This window comes from Convolutriloba macropyga, chromosome 2, assembly GCF_964194025.1.
Source record: "Convolutriloba macropyga chromosome 2, txConMacr16.3, whole genome shotgun sequence".
In the NCBI taxonomy this organism is placed as follows: Eukaryota; Metazoa; Xenacoelomorpha; order Acoela; family Convolutidae; genus Convolutriloba; species Convolutriloba macropyga.
The window spans coordinates 15,336,039-15,355,246 of record NC_134469.1 but is presented as its reverse complement, the minus strand read 5'-3'; the positions used below and the strand labels follow the sequence as shown (position 1 = coordinate 15,355,246).

The following is a 19,208-nucleotide window of genomic DNA, read 5'->3' as shown; positions in this document are numbered from 1 at the left end:
AAAGTTTTTAATTCAAACAAAACCGATTGTTAGAGAGACGATTACAAGGCCTTGGTAGACGAGTAGTTAATATCCGAGTTGATGTGATGGAATTGGACTCAGGAGGTAGGTTTCGAACCCTACCTTTTTGTGAGGTTCTCGCACACATAAGGACAAATTTATCTGGCCCCTGAATTGAATTACCCCGCCTTTCAATTGAGATCAATTGTTCCGACGTTTTTGTTTTCTGTTTGTCATTTGATCTTTTTTCATCTTTACGTTTTTGATGCAGAAGACGTCTACCTTTTTGGGTCTCCGTATTTCATAATTTTTGAGATTGGTACTATTTGTTTATATAGATAGCGATTATGAGTAGGCTGTCTTTTTTCTCTTGTTTATTTTTGCGAAGCAATACCTAGGCTATTATGCATCCGGTCTTGCTACCATTTGATCAAGTCAAGAGTGACTTTCGCACTTATTTTCAGACTTCTGCGGTTGAATTTGTCTACGAAACTTCTTGCTTTTTGCTATGAGTTTTTAGGCCAGTCCTATGATAAATTATTTATATATATTACTTGCCCATTCAGTAAATTTACTTTTACACTCTTTTCAAATTGAGAGTTCAAATTGAAGTTCATTAAAGGTCAACCAAGCTAGGTAATTATACGACTAAAATTACTCAGAAAGACATCAGTGTTTCGATTTAGATTTGAAAATCATTTTAAATTGAAAACAGAATACTCTATTCTGAGTCCCAGTTTTTTAAATCTTAGTGATTATTGACATTCAAAGCTGATTGTTTTTTTCTACTGCTGTCGAATTCATATTTGCTAACAGAATTTAGCCTTTTTTCGCTTTCTTTAATTTGAACAGAGTTAGTCTCAGAGGAGATCGTCCGTATAGTTGCTCTGTCTAACGGGTTTCGTTTTTGTGCTCAAACGAAATAAAAGGGTAAATACTCTTATAGTCTCGATCAGTTTTGTTGGAAACTGGGGAGAAGGCATCATTTCATGATGCTTATGTCTATTTTAGTAGTTCTGGACACTCGATCTCAGACATATGTTCACTAATTGCGTTTACTTCTAAAATTCAACTGTAAACTGCGCCAAAATTGGTGTCATCATTTTTCACTTAAGTATTAGTAGTGGTAAATAATAACCTCTAATGATGTCATTTGAAATCCCATATTGAACTTAGTCACCCCTCCTTTGGGTTACCTCACCCGCGACTGGAGCAGGCTGCAATAAAGAAGAGCTCCCACTAGTCGTTCGAGAGCAATTCTTTGGACGTTAGTCTGCATTTCTGTTTTTTTAGTCTGTTTCTTTGCACGCTAGTTTGTTTTGCCCTAGGTATGTTTTCCGTTGTCGGTTAATGTAAACAAAAAGTATTATTGATTTGTTCTCTAGCTACGCGTTAAAAGTTATCGAGTTATGTGCGTTTTTTCTTTGCCTGTTTCTCGCAGTAGTTTTTTTGTTTACCAATCCCAGTTTTTTTTTAAAAGTTTTCTGAGCTTTGCAATTTCGAAAGCTGTTAGCTAGTGTTTTCTTGCATGTGTTGAATCCTAATGAATTGTGATAGTTTTTGGAAATCGATAGGAGAGGGCCATTTGCTTTTTAAAGGCTTTTAACGTTTTCCACGTTTAAACATCTGCTGCAGTTTTCAGTTTTAAGCGCCACGAAACGAAATAGTAAAGCCCTTTATTGGGGCGACATGGTGTTTGTTTGTTCCTAATTGAATTTCTTTCGATGTACTCATTTATAAAGTTGGTGGTTGTCAATCCTCAGAACAGTTGAATGTTGAATAGAAATCAAATGGCCGAAGCAATGGTCAACCAACTTCTCGCTTTTTTTAACAATTTACCGCCAAAACGTTGCCTGGTCAATTTTCTTGAAATATCTGAAAACGCAACTTCCGAGGAACCAATTGTTCTGCTATTTGAAGGATTATTACACAATTGGCGATAATGGGAGAGCACTGTAATCGTTTAGATATGAGTAAGAAATGAATATTTTCGTTTCTTCTCCCAATTTTGGTATTCTCTTTAATATTACATCAACTCACTGCTCAAGGGTATAACGTTTGCCAAAACAATTTAGTGCCAAATAGCAGTTGTTACTTTCTAATCTAAAAAATTAATTCTCGTGTTACCAGTTATTATAGAAAAATCAGATGTTTTCCAATTAGTGCATGACTGACGTTCGGATATGCTCACTATTAGGTTCGTATGTAAATTGATTATCACTGTTTTCATGTTAAAAAACGCAGAAACTAGTTTTCGAAATCTTTGCTAAGATTTCTGTTTTGCATGTGTGTTCTCAAAGCATATGAGGATTTGTTTATCGTGTTGACCTATGTATCGGCACTGCTATACTTACTCTTCAAAAATTGGTTATAACCTCAGGAAAATCCGCAAAAGGAAGTTTTGAACCTTTTGATGAAAAGTAAATGTCGCAATGCAATTGCTAAGCACTCCCTTTAATGGGTACGGTTGACGCTATTAACTTGGCAATTATCAAATTCGATATTCTGTCGAAGGCTTTTAAAATTATAACTCAGAATACACGAGTTAAATGAATATTTCATCACACGCATTTTAAGCGGCACTTTCTTGATTCATCCAGCTATTGCTGCAATTAAATTACTAAAACACGCTTTGATGAATATAGTTGATTAAGTGTGTCGGAGTAGACTGTGGCATTCTTTTCAGTACTGACATTATCAATTGCTCTCAAACAAAGTTTGCAGCAATTATGTCAGTACTGTGGTCTTTTCTATGCGATTTTTCGTTTGACCGATTTTTCGTCTGACCCATTTGACTATCCCATTTGACCCATCCTACAAAACGGGATGAACAGGTAACGCCATGAGGGGATTAATTTCTCTTATGAGCCCTAAGCCTTACTATACTCTAAGATTCCGATTAACGAAAACTTGTGAGGAGACAATTTAATGGTGTGAAGAGCGGTTTTTCTTCTTAAAAGTTTGACCCCCTCAGTCACCCCACCCCACTCAAAAAGTTGGTAATTTATACCAAAACGACTAGTTTTGGCATTCATAATGTTATTCTATTCAAAACTCTCACGCAGTTGTTTAGCAGTGTGAACGTGTCACTGACATCAAGTACCTTTGTGCCTCCGAACAATCGACCTGGATTAGCCATGTCATCAGGCGGTGTGGTTGGAGGGGGAGGCAGTGGTGGTAGTAATGCCAGTAGCCATTCAAAAATACCAGGAGTGGGTCATTATAATTTGAATGATGGATCAACGAGTAGTAGCAGTAGCAACATTGGACTATCAGGGTGTGATCTTGGTGCTGTAGGTTAGTGCTAATCTCATTAGCTGTTTTAAGAGATTTTTCATCCTTTTTGGGTTCCTTTTTCAAGCTTCAATTGCTTTTCAGTGGTACCACTCGTATCTCTTTGCAATATAATTGGGCGGCCCACGTTTCTTTCAGGTTTCGTTCCCCTTAGAAAAGTAATAATCCTCGTAACCTGAAAATTCACGATGACCTATTTATCGAAATTCAAATCATAAAACTAAATATAAGAGGTTCATTCAAATACAAATGCAGAAAAACTATAATCTCAGTGTTTGCATAACAAAGGTGCAAAATTTTCAGATTTATAATATAAGTTAAATCAAAATGATAATTTCTATTGCAAACGTTTCAAACGTTTTATGTTTTGTTAACCTACGTGCTGTAAAACTAAGCGCAGTTCAATTAAATTGAAAATGTTTGCTCAATCTTTTTTTTGTTTTGTTTATTTTGTAGAAATATTGTTTTGATCGAGACTGCATTGACATGTAGCCTCGTGGAATTGATATTTCAGTGTTTTAGCCTAAAATAGAGTTTGAAATGCAAAATTGTCTCATTTCTAAATGTTTAGCTAATTTTTGTCACTTCAATAGTTTTTATTTTGGATCTTTGAGCATGGTGTTATGTAATCAGTATATATGGCAACGTTCAGTCGACAATTCTTTCATTGAGTTCCTCAACTTTTAACGTGAGATGTTCTTGTTTTATAAAATTTTAAACTTTAATCCGATTGCGGCAGTTTGTTGTCCCATTTTCCTGATTTTTTCATTTACTAGAATAAGGTTTTCTATGAACCATCAGGATTTTTACTTTTGTGTTATTGGTAACTCATTTTTTGGCGTTAAGTATTTGAAATTCAATGAAAATTTGTTTCTTAATTGTTACTTAACATTTTGACCCTTTTTAGGCACATTTAATTGTTTCGAACCATTGAACTCTGTTTTTAAGTGCTCTCAAACGAAGTTTTTAGCAATTATATTAGTCCTATGGTCTTCTTTATGCGATTTTTTGCTTGACCGATTTTCGGTCTCACCATTTTAACGTCTATCCATGAAAACAATAATTATTTAAAACCCGGGGGGCATTAAAAGGCTGAGCAGCTCTCTGAGCACCTTACGTCTTACTGGTCTCTAGTTATGCGATTCACTGAAACTGTAAAGAAGACATAAAATCATTGTGTGAAGGCTTCATATATGTTTGAACACTTCTACAACTGCTCAGTCCTGTCAAACTGTCCCCAGTCCACCCTCCTCCTGGAGATTTTGACCCCCTCCCTTTCAGACCTCCCACCCTACCTTCCATTTTTGAACCCTACCCACCACTCTGCTCAACCCCCCCCATGCTAGCCTCCCTAAATGTGTCTTTTTAATTACGCCCTTGACTTTTTGCGTTTCTCGTGATCTGAAATTCTCTCTCAACCACAGTTTCAAGCAGCTGAACTCAATTGGCGGCAATTTTATACTAAAAGTCAGATGAAAATTGCGCCGAAACTGGTGCCATTTTCACTTAAAATCCTAATAGTGAGATATGTTAACCTCTAATGTGGTTATTTGAAGCCCACTATTGAACTTCTTAGTCCCGTTTAGGCTCCCCCTCCAACTCCCCCCGACTAAAGCAGGCTGAATTTGATTAGAGCTCCCACTTGTCGTTCGAGAGCAATTCTTCCGACGTTTAGTGGGTTATAGTTACGTTTTCTCAATTTGCATTTCAAATTTGAAAGACGCTCTTTAAGAGTTTTTTTTTTTTAAACAGAATTTTGTCCACTAACTTTTTGTTTCTTGTGGCTGCGGATAAGTCAGTTGAATTGTTTTCACAACTAAACTGTATATATGAATCAAGTTTGCTTGCAAGTTTGCACATGTTAGCTTGATTTGCTCATGTGGTTTAGGTTTGATTGGTTTGTTGCTCATACGCTATTACGGCATGGCTCTTGCGCGCTGGATTGGAAAAGCAATTAAGTTGGGTTTTTAAGCTCTGGTTAAAACTTCTGCGTGTGGAAGTAAAGGACATATGTTTAGATAGTCTGACGGACACTTTGTGCAGTTCTGCAATGAGTGATCACCTGATTGTGCAAGAGTCTCTAGTTTGAAATTGAAAAAACTTTTCGTAGAACTAGTAACAGAAAAATTGCTTGAATAAAGAGTAGACGGTATGCGACTGAACTGTACTGCGTTGTGATCAAAGTGAGACTTTGAAAATAGTGCTGTCCTTAATTGCTCGGTTTGATAGATGATATACATGGAAAGCAATCAATTGTGCCCTATGGCCACATTTTTAGACGAAAAAAACTCTAATTTTCAAACTTGTTGTGGATAAACTTGTACCAATGCGGTCCACGATGCCTGGAAGATGCTCGCGCATGGTAGCACAGCTGCTCTTGGGACTATAGAACGACTGATAATGAAATCTCCTGTAAACATGCGTGATTTGTGTGTACTTTCGGCTTCTGTGATTGGTTGCCGATGTATTGAAAGGACTAGTGTGTCTGCCTGTCTGGCACTTTGTAAATTGATACGTGCTTTTTAATTGCTCTCAAACGAAGTTTGTAGCAATTATATTAGTCATGTCGGTCTTTTTATGCGATTTTTCGCTTGACCGATTTTTCATCTGAGGTTTTTGACTTTTCGTCCTCAAAAATGGGATAAACAGGTAGCGCCCAGCGGGCATTAAGTGCTCTTAGAGCCTTTCAGCTCAAACTGTTTTGGAGACTTATACTTATGGTGTGAAGGGCGGTTCTTAGAGGTTGAGACACCCTCACCCCAACTGTTGACCCCCCCCCCACTATTGCTCCCCACCCCCACCGCGCTGTTGCCCCCCACCCGACTGTTGGCACCCCCATCAGCACCCAGGTGCACCCCCCTTTTTTGGAAAAACTGGCAAATTTTTTAAATGTTTTGAAAAATTTTGTCGTTTTTTAAGTTTATCCAGCCTCAAGAGCCAAGGAGCCTCCTCTAGGATTTCATAATAGGTTATTGTAAAGTTTCTGGACGTAATGGAATTTTTTTCAAGATTTTAACATCACGAATTTTTGCATTTTTTGACAAAAAATAGCGTTTTTTAAATTTTTTTAACATTTATTGTAATTATTCAAGGTATTTCAGCCTCAGGGTTTAGAAAATCTGCTTAAAGGTTTGATGATAGGTGGCTTCATTGTTTTTAGTGGTAGTGGAATGGTTTTTTAATTTTTTATTATCAAAAATTTTATCGATTTGTTTTATAAAACTTGCAATTTTTTCTCTTTTTTTGACAATTTTTGTCATTTTATAGGTTTATCTGGCCTCAAGAGCCAAGGAACCTCCTCTAGAGTTTGATAACAATTTATTGTATAGTTTCTAGATGCAAAGGAGTGTTTTTAATGCATTTTAATACTTAACGAGTGTTGGCTTTTTTAAAAAATTTTTGGCAATCTTCATGTTTTTTTGAAATTGTTTCATTTTTGTAAGGTTTTTCCAGCCTCAAGAGCCAAGAAACCTCCTTCGATGTTTGATACTAAACTGTTGCTTGGTTTCTAGAGTTAATGGAATGGTTATCTTTATTTTAATGACTCTAGTTTCAGCAATTTTTTGATAAATTTTGCTTTGACAAATTTTTGAAAATTTTTTATGTTCCAAGTGTATGGATCTTTATGAGCCAATGAAACTGCTTAAGGCTTGAAATAGGCATACTAGATAGTCTCTTGAGACAATGGAATGTTGTTCTGAAGATATTAATATTACGAATTTTAGCAAGGTTTTAAGATTTGCAATAGTTTTTAAAATTTTTGAATATTTTTGTCCTTTTCTGAGTTTAACAATCCTTTCTGGCCAACGAAGTTTTTTTAAGTCTTGGGTTACATGAGAACTATCCAGAGACAAAAAATGTTTTTGAATATTTTCTCTACTGCGAAATGTGGACACTTTTGTTTTGAATTTTGCACTTTCAGTTTCTATTTGATTTAGTTACTAACAAGTCTAGAAAACTTGAAGTTTCAGAGTCGAATCTCATCATGGAAAAACTTCCTAGCCTCTCTCAATCTCTCTCTGTGTTGGCTGGCGTTTCTTTCCTTCTCTTTCTCGCTCACGTTTGATCTCGAACTCTCTCTCTCTCTCTCTCTCTCCTTAACTCTTTTGTTGATGCCGCACTTCAGCGGCTGTTATGTGGCATGATGTCATCGTCTACTACCCCAAAACCAGGCCCCTTCAATCAAGCTAAAACTAACACCACTAAAGAGTGGCTAGGTACTGACGAAGCCAACCCCTCGCGGGTCGTTTGAGAGCAATTCGCCCGACGTTAGTCGTTTATCTTCATTTTTGTTACCTGAGACAGCTGTTCTGTGATTGGCTGCCAAGTTTAAGAACAGCTAATTTTGCCTTGTTCATGTTCCATCCAACATATGTATCTCATTTATTCTTAGCCTAGACAAACGCGTGGTGAGGAGTTTGAGTTTGTGTTTGAAGAGGTAGCATGTCGTCTCAAGATTTTGATTTTCATCACGATATCGCGTGTTCAAGATTTTTCTCGTGTGCTAAATTTAAAAAATACGGAATCAAAACCGCAGTTATAGATTATGCAACGTGTTTCACGGCCAAATAATACTCCAAATGTAAACACTATATCACACTGAGAGAAATGAAATTTAGAAAATGATTTTCACAACAGAATCCGTAAACAAAGAATTCAATATGTAGCTGAGTTTTATAGGTTCATAAAAGTAAAGTTTTCGTTTTTTAAGCAAATTAAAGGCTGATTAAAGACTGCTGCTTGCAATTGGGTAATTTGCGACGCTTCAGGGGTTGAAAGCGTCGGGAGTTTCATTTGGTAGTGGAGATTTTGATTGAGTTGTGAATTTTCACGTCCCTCAGGTAGCCCTCCTGGTTTTGATATAGAGGAATCTCTTTAATATCATAGTCGTACAGAATTTTCCTCACATTTTCGTCTATTGCCTCCGAATCGAATACAAAAAATTCCTTCGTGTATCCTGTAGCATGATCGATCGTGTACTGCGCTCCTTTTATCAGCCCCTTTCAAATCTGAATGATTGGATGTAGTCACAAATGACAAAGATAAGTAGCGGCATGGGGTTACTCTCTGAACCAACGGTAACTGACTAATGGTTTGACATCGCTGATAAAAGGAGTTTTCTAAGCTGATACGTTTGAGTTCGAAAGCCGTGATAATTGCGTACTGATAAATTGAGCCTTGCTATCTGACCGAAAAGTCAACAATTATTAATTCATCAATCGATTCAGTTTTCAAGGGTTTTTCATTGGTGCGAGATTATTTTCTGTTCTTTTGTCTGATTTCTATGTGTTTTCAAAGCTAGGAACTTCTGCAAGTCAACATTTTTATTCAGATGAAATAAATTCTTGAGTTAAAAACTACTGCTTTTGTTCCTTTTGAATGCCTACTCCGCAAAAATAAACAGGTTTTTGCAAACTGATTATCTAGGTGGATCAGGTGGGACGTATGGCAGTGTGCCGGGTGGAGGAGGAGGTGGAAGCGTTGGTCAAAGGGGAAGAATATCGAGCACAACAACTGGTGCCTCCTCTGCTGACATCTCATCAGTTGAGTCGAGTCCCAGTCACTTCAAATCTCATCCTCACACTGGAGGACCAGGAACGAGCAGTGCCACTTGCGGTGGAAGCAGTCATGCTTACATATTCAGTTTTCAGCCTACAAGCATAGGTGTGTAAATGGGGGATGAGTACTCGTTGCGCAACTTTGTCCTCCCCCGCGCAGAATAATTGATGTTATGGCTACTCCCACCTCTTATTGGGCAATAACAATCACTATCAATGCTAAAGCATGCAAGAGTCGTTTTAGAGTAAGAAACACAAAAGTTTTGTGTCTATCTTATCGGTGGAAGGAAATTGCAACATGAGTACCTGTGGCAATTTTCGAGTCCCACCGCCTGATATTTGAGACGCGTGAATTTTTTTGTCTGTCTCATAGCTCAGGCAAAGATGTGAAAAAAATGGGACACTCAGGCGTAGTTTTTCACAAAGTTCTTTGGTCTTTGATGTTTAATAGCCGCCCTCATCTTCTCAGCCGGCTATTATAGCGCTCCTATTTTTACGACTCGAAGAGAAGTATTGGAGAAGTCCTTTTTTTTTAATCAATTTTATTGGAGTGATTTTTTAAGCGGGAAATGAAACGAGTGAAAAAACTTGGAGTGATTTGGTTGCTGAACAAAAGTGAAGAGCGGAGCGAAAAGAGAGTGGTTTTTTGTTCATGCCGCTGTTTTTGAGAGAGCGAGAAATTGATGTGTAAAAAAAATTTTTCTGAGCGAGCGAATTTTGTTCACGTGCGGCTTTTAAAAGCAGTTTTTTTTGCAATTTTTCTTGTTTATGAGGTTTGATTATGATATTGTATTGGATTTGGGCTCGTTCTGATAGGAATTGAAGGTTTCAAGTAGTTAATTTGAGTTTTATGCAAATTTGGAGGTTTTTGATCAGTTTTGCTGATTTTTCGACGAAATTTAATGTATTTTGGCCTTTTGTTTTGTTTTACTGCTTTAAGTGCAATTTGCTTGGAAGCTCGTTACTCAAAGATCATCAGGGATACAAATTGATTACAATTTTGATGTTATAAAACATTGTTTCTGAAGAAAAATGACAGAAAAATTAGGAATTTTTTAACCACTTATTTAAATTTTTGGCTTTTTTTCGATTTTTTTTCAATGGTAGACAACTTCTTTAGCTTGTTATGACTTGCCCATTTTTTCACGAGCACTTCATTGCTCTATTTGCTCAAAGTAACTTTACTTGGCTTTATTTTTTCTTGTAAAATTGAAAAAAACGCCTTACTTTTTCTCGTTTTTTATTTGTTCAATTTGGTTTTTAAATGTCGTTCCTATTCTTCCTCAACCTTTGATAGCATTTGGGGAGTTTTCTAGTGGAATTCAGTTGTTGAAGCTCTTTTGGATGTCTCTCATTTTGATTGATATTAGTTTCGAGTTGTTTTTGTTAAAGAAAATCGAGTAAATCAGAGCAAATTTTGGCCACTTTTTGTCTTTTTTCTAAGTTTATTGCCTATTTCTTCCAATTTAATGTTTTTTGTTGGTAACTTTTTCTCAATAAGGAGCATTTTTGTGGGTGTCGATACTATGAATTTGCACTTGAAGGCTTAGCAGGGCAGTTTTCATTTAAGCAAATTATGCAAATCTCTAATTCGTTAGAGATTTTCTTAGTCTTTTTTTAGTTTGTTAACGTTTCTCTGCAAGTACTAGGTGGGCGATTGATCTAGCCAAATATATAACAAATTGATTTCTATGAGTTATGGATGGGAAGCTGCATGTTATCTTTTTGTAGAGAATTTTGCTTGGATTTTTAGAGAATATTTTTTTTTGATTTTGTCCTTTGTCAAGTTTCCAGTTCTCCAGTCTTTTCTTTGTGAATTGGTTACACTGTCTGTCGATTGATAATATGCTGGTGATGCATTTGATTAGTGAGAATAGTCAGATTTCTACTTCGAGTCGTTTCCGGAATTCTTCCGGCTATGTTTTTTTTTACTTCGTCGAATAAAAAAATGTTTCGCTTTACCTCATTTTGCCGCTTTTTCAACATTTTGCGTGATATCTTTTTGACTTCTCCAGGCTAGTTTCTCTCTTCTCTCATTCTGCTAAAAGTAATTTTGAACATCAGTTGCTCAGCAAAGCAATTCAAAATGAACAGAGTCAGTATAAAAATTGAAGTCAGAAGTAGAAACGGGATAAACCCATAAAGCCCAATTTTAGATGCCCGCTATTTGAACGTAGTTCCTATAAGTCTTAGTTACCATCTCTAATGCTTATTGGTTTTGATAGTAGCCCCTGTAGCCTCTCTCTAAGAAACAGAAGTACGTTATATTCAACTACGAAATGCCATCAAAATAAATCGGACTTAAAAAATGTTTTTGTACAAAAATCTTTTTTTTTCAATATCTTCTATTCTTTCAATCCCAATCATGCTTATTGGAATCAACGGCGGCTATTTTCCCGCAATCTGCCGGGTATGTTTAAATGATTCGAATGTTTTCGGCAATTGTTAGCCAGTTCTATTTAGCTACTGAGAAAAAGAGAAGCAGTGGAGTATGTGTTCCAGTTCGATAATCCGTGCATATTATTTTAGAATAAAGTAAGGCCGGTGCCATATTCATAGGTAAACGGAGCAAATGTGAAATATTGTTTTGATCTATTTTTTGTCTGAAGAGGTGTCATTGGTCCTTCGAATTGATTGATTTTCTGTTTCTTATGCAATTGGTATCTCTACATAATCTGCTCTAGTTTTATGGCAGCAGAAAATTCCTACTCTTCAGATAAAAGTTAATGAAACATTTCGTAGGTACTGTTCATATTAAACGCTTATCCATCCCTGTAAACTCAAAGCTCCTAGAAATGGGCTCATTGAAATGAAATTTTGGGCAATATCTAAATAAAAATTATTGTGGCTAATGCAGTGTCCTTTTGATAGAGCGAGGTGAATACATGAAACAGAGTGACTTTTCCACTGACTGCTTACACGTGCCTCCAAAAAGTGCCCCCTATCACAACATCCACTCTGCCTCTGGACTCGTTCCAGTGCCCAAGTCTGGGCCCAGATCTGCGGAGGCGGCCACATCCTCGACGAGTGGAGTCGTTGTTCCTCGACTTCCTGTAAATCGAGCCATGTATGCTGCAGATAGTATTGCGTCCTTGAAGCCGTATGACACTGCAACCGGAAATCTCTCAAGCGCACGGCATCTACTGGGATCAGGTTAACTGCATACCCTTGTGTACCGAATACAAATAGACTACTAGGAATGATTTAATGTAGCTGCGAAGCTGTAAGCTGAGCGTAGCTATATTGCGGTGCCCTTGGTTTTTTACAATTCAAAGAATTTGAATTGTATTGGGGCGCTGTCTTTTTTTAAGATCTGTTCACACATTTTCATGATTTTTGAAGTCAAATTGGAGTAGTGATTTTGGTCACGCCGAAACAGGAAATGGAGCGAAAAAGCGAGTGGTTTTGCGGCGTGAATTTTTTTCGCTCTAATTTTAAAGTAGAGTGAGAAAATGGTGTTTGAACAAAAATTCGGTTTCTCGGTAGTGGTTTTTTGTTCACATGCGGCAATTTCACTCTGATTTTTACTGTTTTTTCGATTTTTTGGATCGGATTTTTTCTAAATGGTTTGCCCAATCCATTCACAGCTCATTCTAGGCCTAATTTTTTTGTTTGAATTAAATTTAAATTTCTCGCTAGTTGTTTTTGTTGTTCACATGCGGCATTTTGACATTGATTTTCTGTTTTTTTTTTATTTTTTTGATCTGAGTTTTTTAAAAATAGTTTTCTCAATTCACTCATAGTCCATTCTAAGTCTAGTTTTTCTGTTTAGTCAATGAAAAAACTTATGTTTAATTTGAATTTGTTTACGGTCAAAGGAACTCCTCTGTGCAGTAAAGGACCCTAATAAGAGGCTTTGTGGAATGAATTTTAACAAGCTTTATTAATTTATCTTTGATTGTTTTGTAGCCTAGTTTTTTGAGCGGCGTCGAATTTTTTTTTCGATTTAGATCTGTATCTGTTTCTATCTCTTATATGGTACGCATGTCTATTCTTCCGCAGCTATTCCGGCAATATTCGAGCTATGTTGTAGCAATTTTGTTGTGTCATGTGGTCTTTGAAAGCGAATTTTTTTCTATCACTTTTTACTTTTCTAAAAACACTTTTTACCTTTCTCTTGTGTACCTTCCTCGTTTGCCCTGGTTTTTAATTGCTCTCAGACGAAGTTTGTAGCAATTTTATGAGTCGTGCAATTTTCAAATGCGACTTTTTGGTTGACCGACTGTGTCTGACCTTTTGATTTTTTGTCTTGGAAGGCAGCGCGTGGGCGGCAATTAGTTCTCTTGGAGATTTTGGGCTGACTAGACTAAGTGTGCTTTTAATCAAAACTGTTTTTGAGACATAACCCGCCTCCCCACCCGCTGTTCTCACTCCATGTCCCTTCAATAAAGCTTAGGCTAGCCTCCCTAAGCGAAGGCTACCTAGTGACGAAGTCAACCGCGCGCCAGTCAGTTGAGAGCAATTCGCCAGACGTTCGGTTTTCTTTTGACTTCCGAAGATGTTTAATTGCTCTCAAACGAAGTTTGTAGCAATTATATTAGTCCTGTCGGTCTTTTTTAATGCGATTTTTCGCTTGACCAATTTTTCGTCTGACGCTTTTGACTTTTCGTCCTCAAAAACGGGATAAACAGGTAGCGCCCAGCGGGCACTATTTGCTCTTAGAGCCTTTCAGGTCTGTTTCAGCTCAAACTGTCTTGGAGACTTATACTTATGGTGTGAGGGGCGGTTCTTAGAGGTTGACACCCCCCCCCTCTTTGTTGACCCCCCACCCCCACTATTGGCTCCACCCCCCCCCCCCCCACCGCGCTTTTGCCCCCCCCACCCAGTGCTGCCCCCATCAGCCCCCGGTGCACCCCACCGTGGCTAGCTACTGACCAAGCCAACCGCTCGCCGGTCGTTTGAGAGCAATTCGCCCGACGTTAGTCGGTTATGTTTTTATAGAGTGGTTCCATATCTTTTCTAGTGAAGTTCAAGTTGTTTTGTTTAGTTTCAGTTTTATCCGACCCCATTTTGAGCTTGTTTGTAGGTTTTTTTAAATGGACATAATGTTTTGGATGTAATTAATGTTTGTTATTATTGTTGTTTGATTTTGTTGTTCGTCTTGATTTGCATTCTTAATAATGACTGATCTCATGAATCTAATGCGGCATTTTTTACTCCACTGAGTTATTTGCGTTGGAGGCGATCTTTGTTCATACACATTTTTTGAAAAATACTTTTCTATCTGTTCCTCGTTTGGTAGACATTTATGTCGAAAATATGGATGAAGACGAAAATTTGAGAGCAATTCGCCCGACGTTAGTCGGTTATGTTTATCCCTTTATTCAGGATTTTAGTATATAATTGTGTCTGACTTTGACGCCTCAAATCAGTTCCGTGTTGCCTAATTTCACAGTTTGTGCCCGTTTCGATTTGTCTGTTATTGAATTCTGCAAGTTTGTTGTATTGTGTACTCATTCTATTTACACGTAATTTATTTACGTAGTTTATTTAGTTTTTACAAGTACATTTAAAGTGTTTTATCTATTGATTGTTTTCAATTCCAGTTTCTGGAAATTTTTTGCCTATAGAGGATTGTGCTTTGTTGACTTTCATATTTTGATGTCCCTGCAGTTGTTTTGATTTTGGGCTTCTGATATTTCTCTCAATCCAAGAATTGGATTGTATTGGTGCTATCTTTTTGTGAGTTTTTTTTTACGAAAACTACTGTGTACTTTTGTCCTTTTTGTGAGGTTTTTTCACAATGACTGATCTTTCAAAAAGGTAAGGAGGTTACAGCCAGTGGACAGTAAGTTTTGTTTGAGGCCCATAGCTTGATTTAGTAGTTCTTCAAGTGATTAGACTGTAGAGTGCAGCTGCTCGGAAGGCCTTATTTCAAGGTGACAAGGTCTCTATAGGAGCGTTGGAGCCCTAAATGGTGCACTTTTTCACGTTTTTTGTCATTGGTTAATAGCTACCGGTAGCCTTTCAACGGCTAATATTTAGGCGCTCTCTTTTAATTCGCTTTACCTTTTGATCACGTTTTTCGTTTTGCATGTCACGATTTTTCGCTTGACTTCTGACTTACTTCACTCACCGTTTCCACTGAATGGATTTTTAATTATTTCACGGATTGAATTACGCCAAAAGAGCAAAATCAAAAACGGTTCAAGCCTATAAAGCTCATTAAGTCATACTGCATTATGTTAGCAAAGTTTATCAGAGGGATTGCTAGCTGACATTAGTATTCAACTTAATACCTTTCAGTTTAGAAACTGAATTAAGTATAGTTTTAGAGTCTAACTGAAATTCCATACCAAATTTGAGCACTTTTTGAAACTTAGGAAAAAAATTCGGTCAATTTCTATCTCTACTTTATTTTTCTGTTTCAATCCCGATGCGCGTCAACGGCAGCTATTTTCCAGTAATTTGCAGGCAATGCTTGAGTTATTTGTTTCATTAGTCTTAAATTGGTTTTTGCCAAAGTTGATACAGGTCTTGCATGTCATAATTTTTTGTGTATTTGGTGAAATTTGTATTTTAGTTATGCAAACTTTCACACTCAAAATGGTGCTAATTTTTTTTTTTTTGAAAACTTTTGTTATTTTTTGAGTTTTTCGCCCTCGAGAGTGAACCTCCTGCAGAGTTTTATAATTGGTTGAAGCATATTTTTTAGTGGCAATTGAATGGTTTTCAAGATATTAATATAACGAATTTTCTCTAAAAAATGCATTTTAAGTTTTTTTTAATTGCTCTCAAACGAAGTTTGTAGCAATTATATTAGTCCCGCCGGTCATTTTTATGCGATTTTTGGCTTGACCAATTTTTCGTCTGAAGCTTTTGACTTTTCGTCTTCAAAAACGGGATAAATAGGTAGCGCCCAGTGGGCATTAAGTGCTCTTAGAGCATTTCAGCTCTGTTTCAGCTCAAACTGTTTTGGAGACTTATACTTAGAGGACTTATTTCTTAGAGGATGACACCCCCCTTGACCCCCACCCCCACTATTGCCTCCACCCCCCACCGCGCTGTTGCCCCCCACCCCCGACCCAGTGGTGCACCCCCCATCATCCTCGGTGCACCCCCCTCCCCGTGGCTAGCTACTGACGAAGCCAAACGCTCACCGGTCGTTTGAGAGCAATTCGCCCGACGTTAGTCGTTTATGTTTAGTTTTTTAAATCATTTTTTAGTTAGTTGATCTTTAAGGTCCGGTGAAATTTTTTCAAGCGCTCCAGATGGCTTATTGGACACAAGATTCTAGAGACCATGAATTGTTTTTGAAGATATTATTACCACGAATTGTAGCAACTTTCAATAAATTTTGTAATTTTCATTTTTATTTTTTTAATTTCATATTTAGTTTCTCGATCTCTTTTCAAGAAATCCTTTCTCGAAAAACCCTTTTTCAAAACTTGTGCGTGGGTTAATTGGATTAATCAAATGGAGCAAATGTGACCCTCAAGATAAAAGCTCAATGAATTGTACCAATGATTAATTTTTTGTTATCTAAGCTTGTGAGTCTGTTTGGCTGGAATTGGTCTGATGGTCAGGTACAGTAGCTCTCAGTTTTTTGTAGCTGCGAAGCCGTAAGCTGAGCGTAGCTATATTGCGGTGCTCTTGGTTTTTTTGTTTCGTCGTCTGACGCTCTTTTTTCGTTTTACATTTGTTCACACAGCAAAGCTGAAAAAGTCAAATTTTCTGAATGACTTCTTCCTCTCACTAAAGGCTTTTGCGCGCGTGACGTCATTTCTCACTCGCTTTAGCGAGTTTTTAGGTTACTTGCGTGATTAGATTTTGATCATACGTGACTTACCTCACTCAATAAAATAACTTTTGCACTTTAAAACTTAAGTTTAATTTGAATTTGTTTAGGGTCAAAGGAACTCATATGTGCAGTAAAGGTCCCTAATAAGAGGCTTCTGTGGAATGAATTTTAACAAGCTTTATTAATTTATTGCTGAATGTTTTTTACCTAGCTTTTTGAGCGACGTCGATTTTTTTTCAATTTAGGCCTGTCTCTGTTTATATCTCTATTATACAGCACGCAGGTCTATTCTTTCGCTGCTATTCCGGCAATCTGCCGGCTATGTTCAATCAGTTCTTTGGATTGTATTTTAAGACTTGCCCTCCTTTGTTTTCAAATTCTTTCACGTTTGGCTGCTGACATCCTCACTCACTGTTTCAACTGAATGCAATTTACTCAACTGAATGCACTTTACAATTCTCATCGAGATTACTCGAAGAAGTTCAAGGTCAAAAAGCGAAATTAAAAAAACGTGATAAACCAATAAAGCCTGGGAACTAAGACTTGATTGTTAAAGACTTAGGGCGTTAATTCATCGAAGTTCTTAGAGCATAGTGCTGACTTGTATTAGTATTAAGCTTATTGGTCTCCCAATTTAGCGGCTGAATTAACCATGTTTATCGAATCTAATGAGACTGCTGAAAAAATGGCATGTTTCGACACTTTTGCTGACTGTTTTAATCCCAAAGGCTGTGATTGGGCTCAGCGGCTATTTTCCGGCAATCTGCCGGTTGTGTCTCTACTAATTCAATCATGACTTCGGCCAGATGCCAACGAGGCAATGTGGTGGCTGTAATTGAAATTTTCGCTTTTCTAAAAACGTCTATTAGCACCATAAACGTTCTACAGGTATTCTCGACGAGACAGGAGGAAGTCGCTTCACAATAGCAGGTGAATTTGTATCCGCCTCGCCTACAATGGCCATCAGTACAGCAGCAGCTGCAACGAACACCGCCACCACCACTTCAACCAATGGTTCCTCATCCTCCAGCAACAACACACAGAAGGAAGTGGACTCAGAAGGAGTTACAGTGTCAAGGGGGAGTGAAAACACATCAGCGACACTGGTAAATTTTACTGAAATATAGACAATTTCAAAATTATAAATGCGTTGAATGCTATACAAGAGGAATCCGTGCAACATTGCGAATCGGAATTTGACACTTTCGGTCAGATATCATTTAGATAGCGCTGCATTTCATGTTAAATTTAAACTTATAATCATTCATTATGGGAGAAATTATTTTCATAATGTCGTTTCAGACTGACAGTGAGAATACCGCCAACAACGCTGCAAGCAGTAGCTTCAGAGATAGATGGTCTTATGGTGAGAGCTTCGACAAAGTGAGTCAAATTCTTTAATAATAGCTGCGAAGCTGTCACCTGAACGTAGATAGATTTTCATTTACTTGTTTTTTAACGGTTCACAGAGTTTGAATTATATTGGTGCTCTGACCGAGTCCTCGCTAGTCATTTAAGAGTATTTTTGGTGTTAGTCTGTTCTCTCCTATTTTAATGACTTGAGGAGGTTTTTTAATGGGCTGCTTTAAAACTCAGTCTTCATGTTGGTTTGCTTTTTGAAAACTCGGAAGAGAAGTATTGATAATATCAATAAAGAGTCGAGATATGAATCACCTGGACCAGACGGTATTACTCGAAGAGGGGTATCAATTTTTATTATTAGCCACCGTCCTCTCCTCAAACGGCTATTAGTTAAGCTCTATTTCTGTTAAAATTTCTTTGACTTATTAATTGCTCTCAAACGAAGTGTATCGCTATTATATTACTCCTGTGATCTTTTGCGATTTTTCGCTGAACCGGTGTGTCTGACCCATTTGACTTTTTGTCCTCAAAAACGGGATAAACAGGTAGCACTCGGAGAGCAATAAGTTCTCTTAGAGACCTTCGGCTTAGTATACTCTAAGTATGCGATTTATCGAAGCTGTTTTGGAGACATTAATTCACAGTGAAGGGCAGTTCTAGAGTTTGACCTCACTTCACCACCCCGCTTCCATCCACTGAGTTCATCTCCTTCTCCCAAATCACCCCCCCCCCCCCCAAATCCCCTTCACCGCGTTCTACCCGTAACCCAGAGCTCTCGATGGCGTGGTCCAACAATATAAATCGAAGATCTCAGAGAACCCGATTTTTGCGCCAATAAATTGAGATTTTTTAAATGAGCAGTGGTTGCAGTTACATTTTATGGGATTCGTTTTGATGGGTAAACACCAATACATTCTAAGATGCGTACAGCAATGTGCATTAAAATCTGCTGCCATACAGCAGACTAATCTAACTAGAGTTAGACGGCGATCAAATTTGCGCGCTGAATTTATTTCTATGAAGTAAGGAAAACAAAATTGTTTCAATAGTTTTTTCCCTCTTAAAAGAAAGAAGGAATTAATTTTGTTGCTCAATAGTTGTAAATAAACAAGCAACGTGGACATATAACGAGATCAGAATGATCTTCTTTTTCAATTTGCTCAATAATTAATTGACAACGATGACTTAATATACGTTCGTTAAAATTTTTCATAATGTAGCAAACAAATTATTCAATTAGGACATCAATTCAT

The 19,208-nt window shown here is 37.4% G+C and overlaps 1 protein-coding gene across 2 annotated transcripts in view; it reads left to right on the top strand.

Moving 5' to 3' along the window:
• The window catches only part of LOC142357096 (uncharacterized), a 99,318-nt gene that overhangs the window by 16,103 nt on the left and 64,007 nt on the right, over positions 1-19,208 (top strand). Inside the window, exons 10-14 of one of the 2 annotated variants that reach the window (XM_075408805.1) lie at positions 3,077-3,297; positions 8,722-8,958; positions 11,724-12,005; positions 17,482-17,699; positions 17,896-17,976. In XM_075408805.1, coding sequence (XP_075264920.1) covers positions 3,077-3,297; positions 8,722-8,958; positions 11,724-12,005; positions 17,482-17,699; positions 17,896-17,976 — 1,039 coding nt within the window. Of the gene's footprint in view, positions 1-3,073; positions 3,298-8,721; positions 8,959-11,723; positions 12,006-17,481; positions 17,700-17,895; positions 17,977-19,208 lie in introns of both variants that reach the window. The other variant, XM_075408800.1, reaches the window with a different exon arrangement.